The sequence below is a fragment of the Aspergillus puulaauensis genome, chromosome 1, assembly GCF_016861865.1.
Source record: "Aspergillus puulaauensis MK2 DNA, chromosome 1, nearly complete sequence".
In the NCBI taxonomy this organism is placed as follows: domain Eukaryota; kingdom Fungi; phylum Ascomycota; class Eurotiomycetes; order Eurotiales; family Aspergillaceae; genus Aspergillus; species Aspergillus puulaauensis.
Window position 1 is genome coordinate 2,784,360 of NC_054857.1, and position 17,183 is coordinate 2,801,542.

The 17,183-nt window shown below is 49.5% G+C and overlaps 6 protein-coding genes across 6 annotated transcripts; 2 read left to right on the forward strand and 4 right to left on the reverse strand.

Annotated features, from left to right (window-relative positions):
• Positions 1–675: 675 nt before the first annotated feature.
• Positions 676–4,085, reverse strand: APUU_11089A (uncharacterized protein; the record flags this gene model as incomplete). Its single annotated transcript, XM_041694423.1, has 4 exons — positions 676–3,413; positions 3,478–3,636; positions 3,689–3,918; positions 3,970–4,085. The coding sequence occupies 4 exons, from the start codon at positions 4,083–4,085 to the stop codon at positions 676–678; spliced, it is 3,243 nt and encodes a 1,080-aa protein (XP_041550455.1).
• A 972-nt stretch (positions 4,086–5,057) lies between these two features.
• On the forward strand, positions 5,058–5,779 carry APUU_11090S (C2H2-type zinc finger protein; the record flags this gene model as incomplete). Its single annotated transcript, XM_041694435.1, has 2 exons — positions 5,058–5,485; positions 5,554–5,779. The coding sequence occupies 2 exons, from the start codon at positions 5,058–5,060 to the stop codon at positions 5,777–5,779; spliced, it is 654 nt and encodes a 217-aa protein (XP_041550456.1).
• Positions 5,780–6,070: 291 nt separating this feature from the next.
• Positions 6,071–7,615, reverse strand: APUU_11091A (FAD-dependent oxidoreductase; the record flags this gene model as incomplete). Its single annotated transcript, XM_041694446.1, has 6 exons — positions 6,071–6,260; positions 6,316–6,608; positions 6,661–6,902; positions 6,950–6,995; positions 7,051–7,318; positions 7,380–7,615. 6 exons carry the CDS (start codon positions 7,613–7,615, stop codon positions 6,071–6,073), a joined length of 1,275 nt encoding a protein of 424 aa, XP_041550457.1.
• A 694-nt stretch (positions 7,616–8,309) lies between these two features.
• APUU_11092A (uncharacterized protein) lies at positions 8,310–8,930 on the reverse strand (the record flags this gene model as incomplete). The annotated part of the gene is made up of 1 exon (XM_041694457.1): positions 8,310–8,930. The coding sequence occupies one exon, from the start codon at positions 8,928–8,930 to the stop codon at positions 8,310–8,312; it is 621 nt and encodes a 206-aa protein (XP_041550458.1).
• A 3,144-nt stretch (positions 8,931–12,074) lies between these two features.
• On the reverse strand, positions 12,075–12,643 carry APUU_11093A (uncharacterized protein; the record flags this gene model as incomplete). The annotated part of the gene is made up of 3 exons (XM_041694468.1): positions 12,075–12,122; positions 12,175–12,518; positions 12,571–12,643. 3 exons carry the CDS (start codon positions 12,641–12,643, stop codon positions 12,075–12,077), a joined length of 465 nt encoding a protein of 154 aa, XP_041550459.1.
• A 2,991-nt stretch (positions 12,644–15,634) lies between these two features.
• On the forward strand, positions 15,635–17,040 carry APUU_11094S (uncharacterized protein; the record flags this gene model as incomplete). Its single annotated transcript, XM_041694479.1, has 4 exons — positions 15,635–16,042; positions 16,088–16,195; positions 16,242–16,656; positions 16,703–17,040. 4 exons carry the CDS (start codon positions 15,635–15,637, stop codon positions 17,038–17,040), a joined length of 1,269 nt encoding a protein of 422 aa, XP_041550460.1.
• Positions 17,041–17,183: the final 143 nt, after the last annotated feature.

The following is a 17,183-nucleotide window of genomic DNA, read 5'->3' on the forward strand; positions in this document are numbered from 1 at the left end:
GTCGTCAGCTCAGTACCCAGCCGTAGTATGAAGAGGATAAAACACGGTACTTGCAGCATCAGGACCGCTCCGCTGCCAAGACGCCCATACAAATTTCAACGCGGCCTGAGACGATCGACAGCGAGTCTGACGAATGTCTTTAATGTAATAGGACAGGAGAGAGAGCCATTTCTCCAAGGATTCCAGGCATCTTCCATTTGCTCCAGAATGCTTTGTCATCGGAGAACTCGAGCTCCGGAGAGCCAGACACAAACCACAGCCAGATCCACCACGCGTGGAGCTCGATCTTGGCGTTTATGCTTAGCTTCATGTCTCCAAGTCGTCGGTGCATATTCACCGGCGTATCGAGCAAGAGCCCCGATTTGTACCTTGCAAGCTGCGCGTGAGGAAATTGATGTCGTTTTGTAAACATGGCGGCTTATTGGCTGTCATCATGCATATGGAGCCCCAGGTTGATGCACCACACGGGCGACACGCGTGCTTTCTAATAATAATCCAAGATATAGAAACCCTTTCGTATGTCTATTGAGGCTATCGTAAAAGTGGAAACGTGATTAGGAGTGAAGAATTGAGAGGGATGTGTAAGCATGAGGACTATGAGTATCATTCTGGTGTTGCATCAGATAGAGAAAACTAAAGAAAACATAAGCCGAAATAATATACTTAGGTCGTTGGTTATACGATTAAATCTTTCTCTTCTTCAGAAACCTCACTCCAACCGTCAACAAACATGCCAGGGACCTGAAAAGCGCTTTGTTCCACCTTGTTCTTGAACGCCTCCAACATCCTCGCTACTGCGTAGTGTCCGTTTCCCCTTGCTCGTTGCACCGCATTCTTATATTGCTTCTCGCCAGCGTCCCCGAATATCAATGCCCCCTCGTCAAGGAGCATATGCACCATGTCAACCCGACCATGTTCCGCCGCACCTTCAAGAGCTGTTCTTCCCTCGATATCCGCTCCTGCAGCATTAACGTTTGCACCGAGGTCAATAAGCCGGCGAGCAAGGCCTAAATATCCTTGAATGGCCGCCAATTGTAATGCGGTAGCACCTCCATATTCCGCAGGTACACTGTTAATATCTGCCCCATGGTTGAGAAGTATCATTACCAATTCCACATTTCCATTTTCCACGGCATACTGCAAGGCTGTACGACCATAGGCCCCTTTTGCAGCGTAATTGATATCAGTATCGGCGAATCCGAGGAGCTTACGGACGACTGACACGCTTTGCTTTCTCACTGCGCCTTGCAGAGCGGTACTGAAGGTTACGAGGCTTTTCCAATACGGTGAACCTGGTAGATATCTCCAAAAGCCAATCTCCTCGTTCATATTTGGCTTGTGCTTGAGAATCCGGTCAATGAGGCCTTCGTTAGGAAGACTACATGCCGTAGCCAAGGCCCGGCCCAAAGCCTTTGCGCCCCAGTTGTAGGGGGTCTGGGTTAGGATTTCCAGGGCCATTCGGTTGCCGCTTCGTGCCACAATTTCCAGGGCTGACTGTGGCTCATGGAGGCCATACCAGTTTTCACCGGCGACTGCTTCCGGAGTACCCGTGGGCTCCACGCCTTCCGATAGCAGGAGCTCCAACAGATAGATATCCTGGTCCGTGCCCTTATCTGTACTCTCAATGTCAGGGCGACCATACTCTGCCTCTGCGATTGCGGTGGGGGCAGGGCCGCTAAAGTGGCTTAATAGGATCCTGAGAACTTCGAAACCTTCATCTGATGACACTTCACCAATGTAAGCATCCTTCTTGATCCGCTTTGTCGCCATGAAAAGGGCATGGTCAGTCACCCTAGCGCCATGTTTTAGCATGAACTTGACTAGGCCGGCTTGTTTGCTGGATGCTGCAATGGATAGTGGCGTATTCCGTGAATATAGGCTTTCATCCAGGAGAACAGGGGCACGAATAACGAGCCACTGTGCCAGGTCCCATTTCCCCAACTCCAATGCTTTCAACAGGATTTTGGGACCATTTTCATCGAGAATAGCCTGTAGAGCTCCCCGTGTGTCCAGATACCGTGCAGTCCCTTCATCCCAGGTACCGATCACTTTATTTGGGTCAATTGTAGCTCCAAAATCCAGCAACAGGCCAATGACTAGGGGTTCATTGTTGTTGATGGCCTCTGCGAGCACCTCCCCAGACCACTCAGTGAAATTGTAACTCGGCCGTGCAATTTCGCCAATGAGCTGCTCAATGGTGTAATTTACTTTCCCTGCAATACACAACCTCATTAATACACTAAGTCGTTTATACGACATTGGTTGATGAGTGATTGTGTAACCACTTTTCACCAGGATTTTGTATGCTCTATTTCCATATTTCGCCAATGCCTGTTCAATTATTGGTCTTTCGCATCCATTTACGAAGTTTGTATCAACACCAGCGTCTAAAAGAGCCTTCAGGGCATAGGTGTTGTTGTTCGCGATGGCGACTGAAATAGGAGAGAAATAGTCTGCTCCGCCTGTGGCCTCCAGCTCCCTGGGGTTGACAAGGCTTGGACAACGCCGTAGTATGATCTCAATAATTCTAAGCCGTCCAGATCTTGCTGCTGCTCCTAGGAGCGTAATATTGCCACGTTGCGGTCGATAATCCATGATCGTTGTGTTGTAGATCAAGCTGTTTACATCAGAGCAAGATGTGAAAAGCTTTTCGAAGAGTGTTGCATTATCGATCCCCGTCGCCTCTGCCAGGCTGGGGAGGCTGACAACAACATTATGGCGCAGTAACACCTCGATTACCTCCATGTTCTTGTTGGCAATGGCCCGAAATAGAGCGGAGCTGCCACCATATCGCAATTCAATATCAGCGTTATGGGAGATGAGCACCTCGGCCATCTCCGCCGCTCTGTTGTTTGTGACAGTGGCAGCCCACTGCAGGGGTATGAATAACCCGCCACTCACAGCTTTGATCAGGGAGTTCGGATCCATCCCAGCTTCGAGAATCAGCTTCACAACCTCTATGTCCACCTGGAATACCGCGCTTGCGAAGACCTTCTCCACTATAGCCTCGACCGTTGGCTCTCGGCTTGCTAGAAGAGATTTAAATTGACGTCCCTTGTGCCAGCCAAAGGTTCGAATCATGGCCAAGAGACGTTCGTTATGTGCCCTGATGCTGACGAATATCCGATACCCGTTCCTATCGTTTACTTCTAGGTTGTTGGATAATATATAAAGTTCTATGCTCAAACGGTTTGTTTGGGTCAACTGGTGCTGCCCTTCGTATTCTTCTGGCATGAGCACGGTGAGCATGGCTCTTATTCTCGAGTCGATATCCATGTAACGCAACTGGGATCTGATCTTCGAAGGAAACGCATATGCCAGGCGCTGTATTAACTCAGCTTTCTCCACATCAGGTTGAACAGAGACTTCACTGGAAAGGGGAATAGGTATGACAGGCGATAAGGCTGGCCGGTCTGCAACCTGTTAGCACGTTATACAATCTGCCGAATAGCACTCTGCTTGTGGAGGGATCTTTACGCTGATCCTGGTTGAACTGCAAGAGTTTGGTGAATTGAAGCCATGGAAGAGACGCATTCCAGGTCAGACTCAGGCCTCCACACCATGCCTGGTCCAAGCTGGCAATGGAAGAAGACGGCGTCCGAACAACTACCCCTTCCGGTGTTTTTGGGGACGGTGCTGGTTTGTTAGTACCTTTCGGCTGCTGGGGGAGTGGAATGGGAGTACACACCTCCATATCCAGAGAATCTGTCCGCTGTCGACACAAACATCTTCCCGTATTGTAGCTTCCTGACCTTTTCAGAAGGGATTGTTTCCCCATCAATAACTACCTCGTTTTCTTTGCCGAGCCGCTTTCGCTTCTCAACCCGCTTTGCAATGAAGTTCCAGTCGGTATTACGCGGCACTGTCTGCTTTTTGCGAAGGCCCCATTTCTTGAATTGGGTTTCGTATTGCGATTTGCTAATGACATGTCAATTGGGATATGAGGGAATGGGAGCGTCCGTTGCTTACGTCTTTCGGAAGCCCTTGCTGGACATGAACTCTGCAATGCATTTAAGAGTCTTATTGTCTTGGATGTAAAGCTGTTCAATCTCTGCCCTGTGGGCATCCCAACTGTCGTCGGCCATGGTGAATGAGTGTTCTGCTGGGTGATGGAAGCGTGGGAAAGACGTGATATTTATAAAGCTGAGAGGGGAGGCGCAGGCACACCGCAAAAGACGAGGCTCTGGCTGCAGGAGGCTGCAACACGCCTTTGCTTTTATTGGCTGATTCCGAATCTTGGTGCATGCGCCTCGTTTGTTCCGTCCTCTTGGCTCTTGTATGTATTGGTCGGTTCCAAATCCTCTTGCATCGACCCTGCTCGTTCATGGGTTAGCTCAGCCTCTTCATTCATGACACCACCGTGTCACAGCGATCTTCATGTAACCTTGCCGTCCCATTTTGTATTGCCATTGGCTGTTTCCAGGTCTGGGTGCATTGGTAACCATCATCATGCCCCTGCAAACTGTAGTCAGCTCCAGCAGTGAGAGTGAGCTCGCTTTTCCACTGGAGAAGGGGGGGTGGTTGGAGTTCAAGGGGCGAAAGTCGAAGGCCAGACAGGGGCGGGCGTTGCACTGTTGGTAGCTTGGTGGTGTTGGTGGAAGAAGTGGGAACGCAGCAGTACTGGAAATTGCGGATTACCGGTAGGTAAGGGTTCCTGCGCCTTCCGTAGCACTCCAAGTCATAGGCTTCTTTTCCATAATTCCGTTCCATAGGTCGGTTCTCAATCGTCTTGCCTGGCTTTCCTTCCAGGGTTGATCGTCTCACTCGCCCACGGGCGGCAATCAATGTGGATAATTCTGTTTGCTGATCGTCTTCCCTCATTGGCTGTGTCCGAGTCTGAATGCATAATAGCCATCCTCATACCTTGTGCCATTCCTGGAGTTCACTGTGGCTATGAAATTCCATCGCTGGGTGTGAGCGGTATATAAGAACACCATCCTCACGTCTAATTCTCCTTGACCACAATAAAAAAGTTCCTTTAATTGTTCACTCACATCTGGCGTGCCGTATTAATTAGTCTTTCTGCTCTGACCCAGTGATTTATTCGGTTCTTTACCATGGATCCGCCATCGAGCTATAACGTCGCCGACATCAACAACAATGACACAACAAACTTTATGGCCATGTGGCAGGACACTATCGAGCCTCAGTCACATCCTCTGCACTTTAACCTGCCCGAAGAAATGTTCTTTTGGAATGACATTCCATTGACCAACAACGGACTCGCAGGCAGTATGATGCCTGGCCCAGCGCACGGAACAAACCCTCCAGTCATCGACCTAACCGAATCTACCCCAGAGCCCTCTCAAAGTCCCAGTGGCACTTACTTGGGGAGACTCTACACGGACTCATCATCCTTCAGCCCGGAGTCTTCTCTCCTACTTCGCCAAGGAGAGACTCCGTCAACAGTCGTGGAAGACAACCGCCTGTTTGAGCCACAGCGAAGCACTAGAAGCATTACCCGCACCAATAGCCACTCATCGAAGTACGTCCTACCTTAACCAGCCTAGTGAACCATCCTAGAATTGAAAACCTAACAGTCCCTCTTCGCAGCAGCACCCCATCCTCCAGCCGTCTCTACAAATGCGAGTGGCGAGACTGCCACACTCCTGGCCATTTTCACCGCGAATTAGACCTTGTCCGACACCTTCGAACGGTGCATATTTCACCAGACAAGTATCCGTGCGATGGTTGCGACAAGACATTTGGGCGGAAAGACCATCTGAACGGGCACCGAAAAAAGCACCATGGGTCCGCGCGCTCCTCTGCGAGTGCATAGAATAGATACCCGGCTGGCTGTTGGAATATCGGAGACTGATGCGTTTGGAAAATGATGGGAGTTTGATAGCGAAGTGTGTATTTTTCGGATATTCTGTCGTTTTGGGTACATGTTTAGGGCTCGTTTCTGATATACTGGCCCACTCCATCCATAATTTCGGGATTGACTGCTCATCTTTATAAAATAATATTTCTCCTTCACGATTGGTATAGTCTACTCTGACTCACCAAAGTCTGCCTTTACTACATAAATTCCTCTTGTTCCGGTCCCATGATGCCTGATCGCGTCTATCTATAATTTGGCCGCCTGCTCACCATCCACATACGCCTTCCAGACCTCCTCAATGTCATTCTTATAGATCCAGTCTAGCGTGCCGCTCACAAGACCAAATCCTTGCACTCTCACTTTAATGATACGCTCAAAATCATCCCCTTTGCGAGACTCCTGAATCTCCTTCCCCTTTCGATCAAGAAACTCATACCTATAAACCATCAGTACACAAATCAACCCACCATCGAGAGAGAAATGAGGCATACATCCGCTCATAATAAGGCCCCCGAATGCGCTGAAAAATCTCCAACGCATCCCCAAGACCCGTCTTCGAGTTAACTGAGTACTCAATAGCCCGAGCCAGAATCCAGCCATCCTCCATAGCAAACGCAGCCCCAGACCCGAACGCCCCAGACAGAGGATGGCTCGCGTCGCCGATAAGGGCGATTTTATTCCACGCTGTTATGTCCTTGAGACATGGGCCGGCTACCATTGCGAACTCGCGCCAGGATCCTTCGGGGACGACGTTGAGGAGCTTCTTGATGCGGGGGTCGTATTCCTGCAATCGTTAAAAAGGTTCTGAGATATGGGTGTTTATTCTTGGTACGTACCCCAGTTCGAGCTTGGACCTGTTCATTCGTCACTGGTATCGCCCAGGTCGCTGTCCTGTCGGGGGTTACGGACTCATTATATGATCTGATTGTGATCTCGCAGAGCTCTCTCTCGGACTCGTCGTCTACGTGGGAGAAGTACAGGTGTCCGTTCAATACATGCCACCATCCGTTGGATGTTGGAAAGTCGGTCAGATGGGCGATTGAGTTGACCGGGACGAGGACGCGGAATGCGGTGTTTCCTGTATCAAGGTCAACCATCTATACAAAGACATGTTTGGAGATATACCTGTAACGTGCAGATGGTGATCTGGAAACAACGTTCGCCGAACAATCTATTGAAATGGTCAGCAACAATGCACGCCACGTATCGCATATAGGCAGGCACACCGATCGAATCCCATCAGCCCCGACAACAAGATCCGCAGTCGTTTCCGTCCCGTCTTTGAATACCAGATGGACTCCTTTATTCTCGCCAAGATCCTCTAGCGAGACGAGCTTCTTGCTGAATTGAATGACACCCCGCGGGACCTTCTCCAGCAGCGCCGCCTGCAACCGCGTCCGCCGAGCCCTAATCGAAGCAAACGGGTCATCCTTTACCTTCTCAATCGCCGACGCATCTGGCGGTTGAATCACAGGTTCTCCTGTCCTTCCATTCCTGATCCATTCGAATATTGAAATCAGTCCCGGTGCGTGTTTTACGAGTAAAGCTCACACACCTCTGCCACGAATGTCCCTGCTTCGCACCCTTCACCCCATCCGCAGCCCCAAGTAACCGCAGCACATTCCACCCATTCCGACTAATGGTGATTCCGGCACCGACTTCGCGTGGCTCGGGTGCTTGTTCGTATAGTTTGACAGATACGTATGGGAGTTCTGATAGTGCGATGGCCGTACCCAGTCCTCCTGGACCGCCACCGATGATGGCGATGGATATTTGCTTGGGCGAGCTCATGGCTGGATTCTTGGGAGTTTCCCAGGATCAGAAGAGTATTCAAACTTGGGTGGCGTGGTTATATTAAGATCTTTCCAGTAACGCTAAATGGTCTGGACGGTGGACACGCCATCCGGTGGATTCATGAGCAATGCGGCAGGTTCGTAAGCATCAATCAGCACTGTTGTATATTTGGAGTCTATTGGCTAACGGTGTAATAGATTGGACAGATTATGCAGGTCTTATTTAGTAGTTGGAGTATCTGCTTGACTGATATGATGGGATCACGCAAGCTGCCGAAAAACGCCCATTGTTCTGAACGATTCCTATACAAGCTTGAGACCACTATTACACAGTCTATGTACTTTAACCGTGGACTCTAGTAGCGAATATGAAATTAGACTTCCAGAGGAATCTCGCTTTCCTATCCCTCCTCCCCGGGCGAAGTAGACGTACAATGGAAGAGAGATTTCATGCTGGCTTCCATATCATTAAAATATGTATTCTCCTCGCATATCCCAGATCATATATAAAGTTCGAACCGCATCGTCAGATAGAAACTCGGATTTAAATTCCGATCGCGTAAAGGGCTTAGTGCTCCTATCCAGCCTCAACGCACAGACTGCAGTAACAACTAGGCACATAGATAGCGACTCCAGGAAGTTTTCTTATATCATATTCAATAATTCGTAATTTAGATTCAATATGTACAAAGTCATCCCACCCAATCCCAATTCCTTCGATCCCCAGCATCATGCCTCCTCCACTGCCTCTGCACAATCTCCCACGAAGCATCAAGCCCGCCATTCCCACCCCCTCCACACCCTCTCACCCGTTCATACTCCCTCCTCAGCGCCTCGCGATCACCCTCCCTAGTAGCGCTCAACCCACAAAAGAAAAGCGGTATCACAGCAAGACGCACCAGCCCAGCCTCTTCCACCCTAGCCACATCATCCAAAACACCCCGAACCGCATCCTGCGGTTTCCAGCCGTGCATATCGCGCGGGTAAATCGTGAAATACGTCCAAATGAACAGCGCAGACCGGTACGCATTATTCAACCGAATCTGTTCAGGCCCAGATGTATCCTGGGAAGGATCCCAGCGCTCGAGCTCGTTCCATACCTCCACTGCCTGGGAGATGGTTTGGGCGCTGAGGTTTCGTTCCTGCCGCCCGCGATAGTGTAGGATGTGGACGCGCCGGATTAGGGAGTAGATCTTTCCGCCGCTGTGGAATGGGTCGGCGGTGCTGCGTTTGGATGGTGGTGTTGTTGTGTCTCCTGGGATCTGTCTGCCGGGGAGTACGTAGGTTGCGAATAGAGCGTGGACGGAGTCCATGATGTAGTATTATAATATAATATAGTATGTTTTTTTCTTAACTGCTTGAAAAGAATGAGGTTTCTGACTTACATGTGTTGGAATATATAGCTATCATTCCTAAGTGGAAGAAAAGAATACATCGGCAGTCGGATACCTACACCGACTTACGCCGACAAAATCGCGCAAACACTAATATCTCAATCTCAATGATCCATGGTTCAGTCACAGGTATTAACAACGCCTACGGCGGCTATCCCTTAAATGCAAGTGCTCTCGTGGCGATTCTTACGTACAGCAATGATCTGGGGATACAGCGGGCTGTGGAGAAGGGCCATAGCGTCGAGGTGTCATGATTAGCAGCTAGGATTCAGATCGATCGCTGACCGTTAGTAGCAATTAACTGGGGTTCTTTTTGGTTTTACTAAGTGACGTTATAAGAAGCTGCTTGGAGAACAGAACTAGATAGCTGTGCTAGGCAGCTGTATAATAAACGGAACTGAACCTCACTTCATATCCGCCACAGTACCGAAATGGCTACCATGAATGAATCCACAGACACTCATTAGACTGGGATAAGTGACTGGGCACCAGAACTGCTCTATGGACCTGCGCTGGACCTACCGTGGCCATCTACCCATTCAATACGTCGATCCAGACACCGTGCGCTCGGAGATAGATATAATGCATATGGGCATGGTGTGAATAATGGAGAGAACGAAAACTCTATCATACCGATGGACCCATATCAAGTGGTCCATCTCAGAATGAACCATTTCTACGAGCCGCGGTCTAGAACAGATATCCAGGCAAATGTAAGGGTCATTTTTGTACGTATTTATAAGAGTCAAGTAGAGGAAAGTAAGCAAACGAACCCTGTCTACGGTGTAGTGAGGATATGTCTCACTGGATACTGCGCTGGATCAATATACCGAGAATACCGATAGCTGGCCGAGCACAGGACACGGTGGAGTCGGTTCGCAGCTCAAATTCCCCGCCCCAATAGGCAAACAAACCGGACACAATAATATTTCCAGCGCAAAGCGCGCTTAGCATAAAGTCTCGCAGGGTCCAGGCAAATTAAGATCGCATGTGTACCGTTGGTTCAGGTGGGCAGTGTGGACTTAGTGTAGACTAGGGCTAACGAGTAACGACCCAAGCACGGAGAAATGCCCGATCCCCGGATCGACCACCGGCTCTCGCCTTGTCTTACTGTAACTGGGCATGCTTGCCGGGGCTGTGCGTACTTCTCTGCACTTTGCCTGCCTTTTCTGTTTTTATTGTAGCCGCCGTGCAGCCAGTGGGTCGGCGAGCTTACATGCGTACGCCAGTCAGGGCAGCTCTTTTACTCAGAAATGGCCGATGGGACGTTCCTTAGCCCCACGGATTAGTTTACCGAGGTCTGACAAACGACTCTTCTGTCTTATTACCAGTATATCGCCGTTTTCTTATATTGACCTGTTCGGATGTGGTCATGCATCCAGTGCAATCTGGCTGTCGCTACAATATCTGGGTCTTGGTTTGTATTATAGCAAGCCGTCAAAGGTTATTGATTCAATGGATTGTCGACTCTAGAGTGACCGGCCAACTCTATCTCCACCCAGTGGAATCGCCGTGCTAAGGACTAGCGGTCTGCTCTGCTTCTCATTTCTGTTTGTATTTATAACGAATTCATGAGAGAACTGCTAGGCAGGGAGAGCGCGGCAAAGAAATTAGTAACTCCTGCCCATAAGAACGAGCTGATGGTCTGGTGTTCCGAAGAGTCATTCAATTATAAAGGGTCTAGCAAATATATATGGCTGTATAGGAATCTATCATGCAACAGTATCAAATTCTTTTGCAAAGATTATTCCGTTAAGGCCTACTTAGCCGTTTTGGCTTTTCAGACAGACAGACATAATCTGCTAACATGCGCCGTCGATTGGCAAGAGCCATGAAGTTCACGTCCATAGCAATTCCAGCCCTCGTACTTGGATCCATTCACGGAGAGAAGCCTCGAAAGTTCAAATACGGATGGTGGCCGCCAAATAATATCCGGTAATGCCCAGAACCACAGCATTTCTTGGTACATATACCTGCTCCAGGACTGCAAGGGACTAATTGCACTATCCACTGCCGGGGAGCCTTGACTAGAGTCAGGAGTGACAGGAGTGACTCCCTAGATAAATGTCCCAGTATGATGTCTAGAGCTATATAGATCGGAAACTACCTTGTCTGATATCAAGGAACGGAAAGCTGATTGTATCTTGCTGCAGTTTTCGCGTAGTAGGATTTCGAGTTTCGCCCAAGGAGACCCGTACACGCTGTCGATGATGAGGGGTCATGGAGCTGCAGTTATTATATATAAGACACAGAAAATAGATGATAGTAGCATCTGAAAATCGATCACCGCGCATGTATACTCATATTAGCAATCCAAGAGAGGTAATATAAGTACACTAACGCCCTCAAAATGAGCAGACCCATCAACACACCCCGTAACTATATCCGTTTATTCACAGAACTGCCTAGTAAAGATAACAACATATGCAGTCAAATATCCCCGTCCATCCACAACCATCCGATCCTCCATCCACCTCATTCTTATCAAGCCCTAAACACCGAATGTCGCTGTGAAGCCGTTACCGCTGTGTTTATTATCACCGTTATCCTCCGTATTAGAGTCCATTCTTAGCTTGCGCGGCTGTGTATCGATTAAGCAGAGAAGAAATAAGGGGGTTGATGGGAGAGACGTTGGTTGATGCTATGGTGGCGGGCTTCGATTTAGACTCTCTTTAACTGCCCTGACTGTGTGGACAAAATACCAAATACCTTACTGCCAGTTACGAAGCTTGATCAGCCCACGCGATGGAGATGTCGGGGATACTACTCGATATAATATTGGTAGGAGCGCTAGGTTCTAATTACTGCTGGACCGCTTGTAAGAGGTGGGTAGTGCTGTGATTTGTTATTCATGGAATTAGAGAAATGTGAGGATGGATGGTATGCTATAATTCTGTACAAGTGACTTGTCTATGTACTTTGGATAGTATGGACATTGGGTCTGTACTATGATATCCTCCCTCCATATTTTACATGTGCGCTTCACTTGCACAAAGTCAACCCTCAGCTTCAGAGAAGCCCAAGCACGGAGACATTGCAGGAACGAAAAAGCGACCTGATAATCTACCGGACAATGCGGAAAGGACCCTGAGCATTGAACAGTGAAGGCATCTACACCAGTCAGTCAACCATACCCATACAAAGATCAAATAAAGAGACTCACCTGAGGCGCATTCACAAGAGTGGTATCGACACGCAGATACCAGTTCGAATCATCCTTAACCTTGGGCAGATTCGCCGGAATAGTAACAGTCAGGTTGTTGGTAGTACCAGGGATGCGGTCCACGACCTTGGCCTGGGCATCATAGCCCAGATCGCCGAGGTTGCGGGTCGGGTTGTTGTACAGCCAGACGCTGTAGTTGCCGGCGTACTGGTCGAGGCCGCTGTCGGTGCAGCGCTCGGTGTGGCGGTTGAAGGCGAGCTGCACGGGGGTTCCGGCGGCCAGGGTGGCGTTCTCGGGGATGCCCTGGTAGACGTTGATGCAGGGGTAGTCGCGCTTGCCCCAGGCTATTGGCGTTTATGTTAGATCTGGTTCAGTGTGTAGTGGTAGGGGACGTACGAAGGAACTTGTCGAAAGAGGCGGAGGCGGTGGTGGCGAGAAGGCCGGTGACGAGGGTGGTGGTGAGCTTCATTTTGAGTTGAGATTGATATGATTCTACCAAGATTGAAGAGAGGTTATGGCGGTATTTATGTTCGGGTTTGGCGGAGGATCGAGCTGGGGATCGTCAGGACCCATCAGGCAGTTCGATCTTGATTGGTCTTGTTTTAGGGCTGTCTCTGCTCTCTATTTCGGGATTGCTACAAACTGACTGCCAACTGGATATTATTGGGAAGGGAAAGATACACTGGATAATGGCACTGCATCCACACTGACGTCGAAGCTGTCAATTCCTGATCGATTCCAACAACTCTTTAAGAAAGAGCTTTGTTAAGAATGGTCAGTCCTCCATGAATTCCAAGTTTTCAGCATCTGAACCCCTGACGAAAGCCAAGAACGAGCGTATTATAGTACTTCTGCACGCTGTGGAGTCTGCAGCTGAATGAGGAGATAATTGGCCGCCACCTGTTTGACGTAAAATGGCTCTGTCGATCTCTGGAGAAAAATCGAAAGAAAGAAGAAAAAATAGAAAAAAAGAAACAAGGGTCTCAACGGCTGCCCGGCTAGATCCTCGGTGGCGGTCTCTTATCCCTCACCACCTGTTAGTATGCGGGATTATTGTGAGACAGCTGTATTTAATATGGGCCGTAGGTATGTTTAGGATGAAGATTCTTTTTATTGCTGGCATTAACTAGTATATATGAAAAGAGCGGTCACAAGCATCAGCACTCTCTAGTTATATGTAACCCCGAGCACTGTAATAAAGCTTCAAGCTTCCCATTATTCATTAACGGCTCCCTCAAGTGACTGGGAAGGTAATTCTCTCCATTTCCGCCCATAATACCTGAGCATAACGACCGGGACGAGAAGCACCGCCACAATCAACGCGAATATCAACCACGCGTACTGGATGCCAACGCTCTCGCCAAGCGGAAGACTGAGACAAGTCAGATTGTTTCCTCGTTGAGAAAGACAGAGACGTACGCGTAAAACGAGATCAGACACGAAAACACCTGCCGGAATATATTCAGCACGGTCGAGATCTCCGAGCTGTATAGTTTATAGCACTGCTCATGTTATGTTAACCCCTTTCACTCAGTCACTCACCTTGGAAGAATCAACAGGAGCAGGAACATACATCAGTCGTATAAGCATAAATCGTCGTCGTGGCAATCTGCAACCCCATATGCGCCAGTCCCATCCCAAACGCACTCCCAACCCAATGAACCTCCCCACTAAACTCAAGACAAACACCCTCCAAAACAATCCCGACAGGAACCAACACCGTGCCCCAAATGGCAGTTAGACGCGCCTCGGGCAGTCTCTCGCCGGATTGCCTCTTTGCGTGGCGATTCGATAACCAATCCGTCACCCAGCCGGCGCATAATTCCCCGATTATCCCACCCAGCAGGAGTGGGATACTCAGCATAAGCCCTGTTTGGAGCGTGCTGAAGCCGTAGAATTGCGTGAAGAGTTTCGCGCCTGTTAGTGCGAATAGCACGCTGCCGTAGCCGAAGCAGGTCATGTAGAGCAGTGCCGGGAAGAGGATGGCGATGTATTGCAGCATCTCGAAGGGGCGGGTGTAGTCGCGGAGTCGGGGGCGGCGGGTGTGGAAGTTGGTTCGTCTGAACAGCAGGTTCTCGAGATACGTTTGTTCGCGGTGGGCAGGGGAGGTGGATCTATCGGTGTAGTAGAGTGTCTCTGGGAGACTGAATATTGTAACGACGAAGCTTCCCAGCTGCACGAAGCCTGGGATGAAGAAGCACGCGCGCCAGCCTAGGGTTTCGGCGACGGCGCCCCCTAGAATCGGTGCAATCTGCAGTGACAGTGTTAGCCTGAAATAATTAAGAGAATAAGAGGAGCGTACGCAAGCACCATTCGTCATACAGACGGTGTAAATGCCCATATACACCCCCCGCTGGTGTGTAAAATACAAATCACAGATTGTCGCAGCCCCGATTGACATGACTGATCCGGAGGCCAGGCCACATATCACCCTGGTGACCATGACTCCTGCCCATGAGTCGCAGTATCCAGCGGCTATATTCATGACAGCCGCCAGCAAATTACCAAGCAGGTAGACTGGTCTCCGTCCGTATGCGTTTGCCAGGGGGAGGATAGCCAGGGGGCCGATTCCGCCGAAGAGGAGGAAGAGCATGAGTTCTAGGGAATAGCGTTAGTCTAATTAAGTATGTAGGAGACTGTTCTCACCATAACTAATCTCGTGGACACTCAACCCGAAATGCTCGCTCATAACAACAAACGCCGGATTCGGGGCTGCGGCGCCCAGAGGAGCCAGCAGGGCAAGCCAGCTGATCTGGAGGACGACGCTCAACTTGAGTGCCGGATGCCAGTTCTACTTTGTCAGCTCTACATGTAAGGCGAATGGGAAAGGTATAGTACCAGTGGGTCATCTTTGTATTCTGTGGGCTGTGGAACGAGAGGAAATCCATGGGGATCTCGAGCAGTCCGTTTATCACCAGTCTGGTCTTGGTTATGGACGGGAGCTGGGGATATATTCTCATCATGAGAAGTCGACTTTTCTGGATCCATCATGTCGGTAAGGTTCAATCAGCCCAGTTTGAGATGGTCAGGCATGCTCGGGACAGTTATGACTCCGGGGAATGTGGAGGGACAGTTATAAACCGGGGGTTGAGACTCCATTGTCCCCTGTTCGGCAGTTGAATCTGGGGTAAAGTATATTAGCCGCCTGGTATATCTCCCGGGGAGTTAAGAGTTGGTTCTGCTCATCCCATTGGTATAGACTCGTAAACTCCGCGGGCTTGTGGAGAACAAGCTTTGACATCTTTACCCCAAACGGCATTAGCAGGATTCCGTGACATTTCGAGTTAAAGCAGATTGGAACGGACATTCCCTCGGTGAATCCGGGGAGATAAGCCCAGTTGGTTGACGGGGTCGCTATCCAGTCTCAGAGCTGAATGTGGGATATATAGTCTCCTGCTTTAATAAGCTGATCCTCCCCAGCATATACATACTCAGACTTGAATCATTAACTTAATAAGACATGTTCCGCATCGCAATAATAGGAGGCGGCATCGGCGGCCTTTTCACAGCGCTATGCATCCACCACCGCGCATCCCAAGTCCAAATCCAAATCGACATCTACGAGCAAGCTCCCGAGTACAAAGAAATCGGCGCCGGAGTCGGCATCGGACCTAACGCCGTAGAACTAATACGCAAGATCGGACTTCTAGACGAAACGAAGAGGATCGCCGGCGACCGCAGTGGAATCTGGCTTTCGTTTCGGCGGTATGACACCGGTGAGGAGGTTCTTACGGTCAACACACCCAAGGAGGGGAATACGACGCAGCTGCCGATGCATCGGGCGGAGTTCTTGGAGGTTCTTGTGCAGGCGGTTAGGAGGCGCGGTGCGGCGGTGCTGCATACGGATAAGAGGTGTAGAGGGCTTGAGGTATCTCTTCCTTCTGCTGTAATATGTAGAGACTAATAAGGGCAGGATCGAGGGAATGAAATGGTGGTATCCTTCGAGGACGGGACATCAGCAACTGCGAACTTGGTGATTGGTGCAGATGGCATCCATTCGGCTGTTCGATCTCATTATGTGGTATGCATTATATTTGATCTGGCTTATGATTTACTCACCGTTACAGCGAGATACTGCCCAATACGGCGGAATGGTCGTCTATCGCGGACTGTGTGATATCGAAAAGATCAAAGACAAATGGCCGATTTCCACATACGCTGCACTGTTCATGGCCCCTGGCAGACATTTTCTCACGTTCCCAATCAGCAGCAACAGGATCCTCAACGTCGTGGGGTTTGTGTCGACACCTTTTGAGAAGCTTGGAGATGTAAGAGAGAGTTGGACGCTGGCAGGGGAAAGGAAGGAGATCGAGGAGGAATTCAAAGAGTTTGCACCTGCAGTCCAAGAAGTTATCCAGAACATGGATACAAACCCGTTGAAATGGATTCTGTTCGACCGGAAATCGTCTCCGCAATGGATCTTTGCAAAGGGGAAAGTGGCTTTACTAGGTGATGCAGCCCATGCAATGTGTCCACACCAAGGTAGACTACCTTATCAATGCTTTGATCGTTTGCTAATCATGAATAGGAGCCGGTGCCGGACAAGCAATGGAAGACGGATATATAATTGGAAGAGCCCTCCAGGATTTCTTCCATGGTTCTGGAACGCAAAGTTTCTTGGAACAGTCCCTCTCCCTCTACCACTCCATCAGGTACTCACGATCCCAGAGGGTTCAAACGACATCTCGCGAGGCAGGGGATCTGTACGAGATGAAAGCGGAGAACGTCAAAGACCGGACCTACGACGAAGGCCTCCCAATAGTCAAATCCATGATTGAGGATCGGATGAGCTGGATCTGGTCTGAGGATATTGATAAAGTGTATGAGCAGGCTCGGCAGGAGCAGCGGGCATATGCCTCACTCTAACTCCGTAACTTTATGCTAGGGAGGCTTTAAAACACTGGGAAGTGAATTCTAAAAGGGTTCTACTTGCAGACCCTAGCCCTAACAGGAGACTATAAATTAGTGGACGGCTTTGTCGTGTGGAATTAGAGCGAATGACTAGTTTC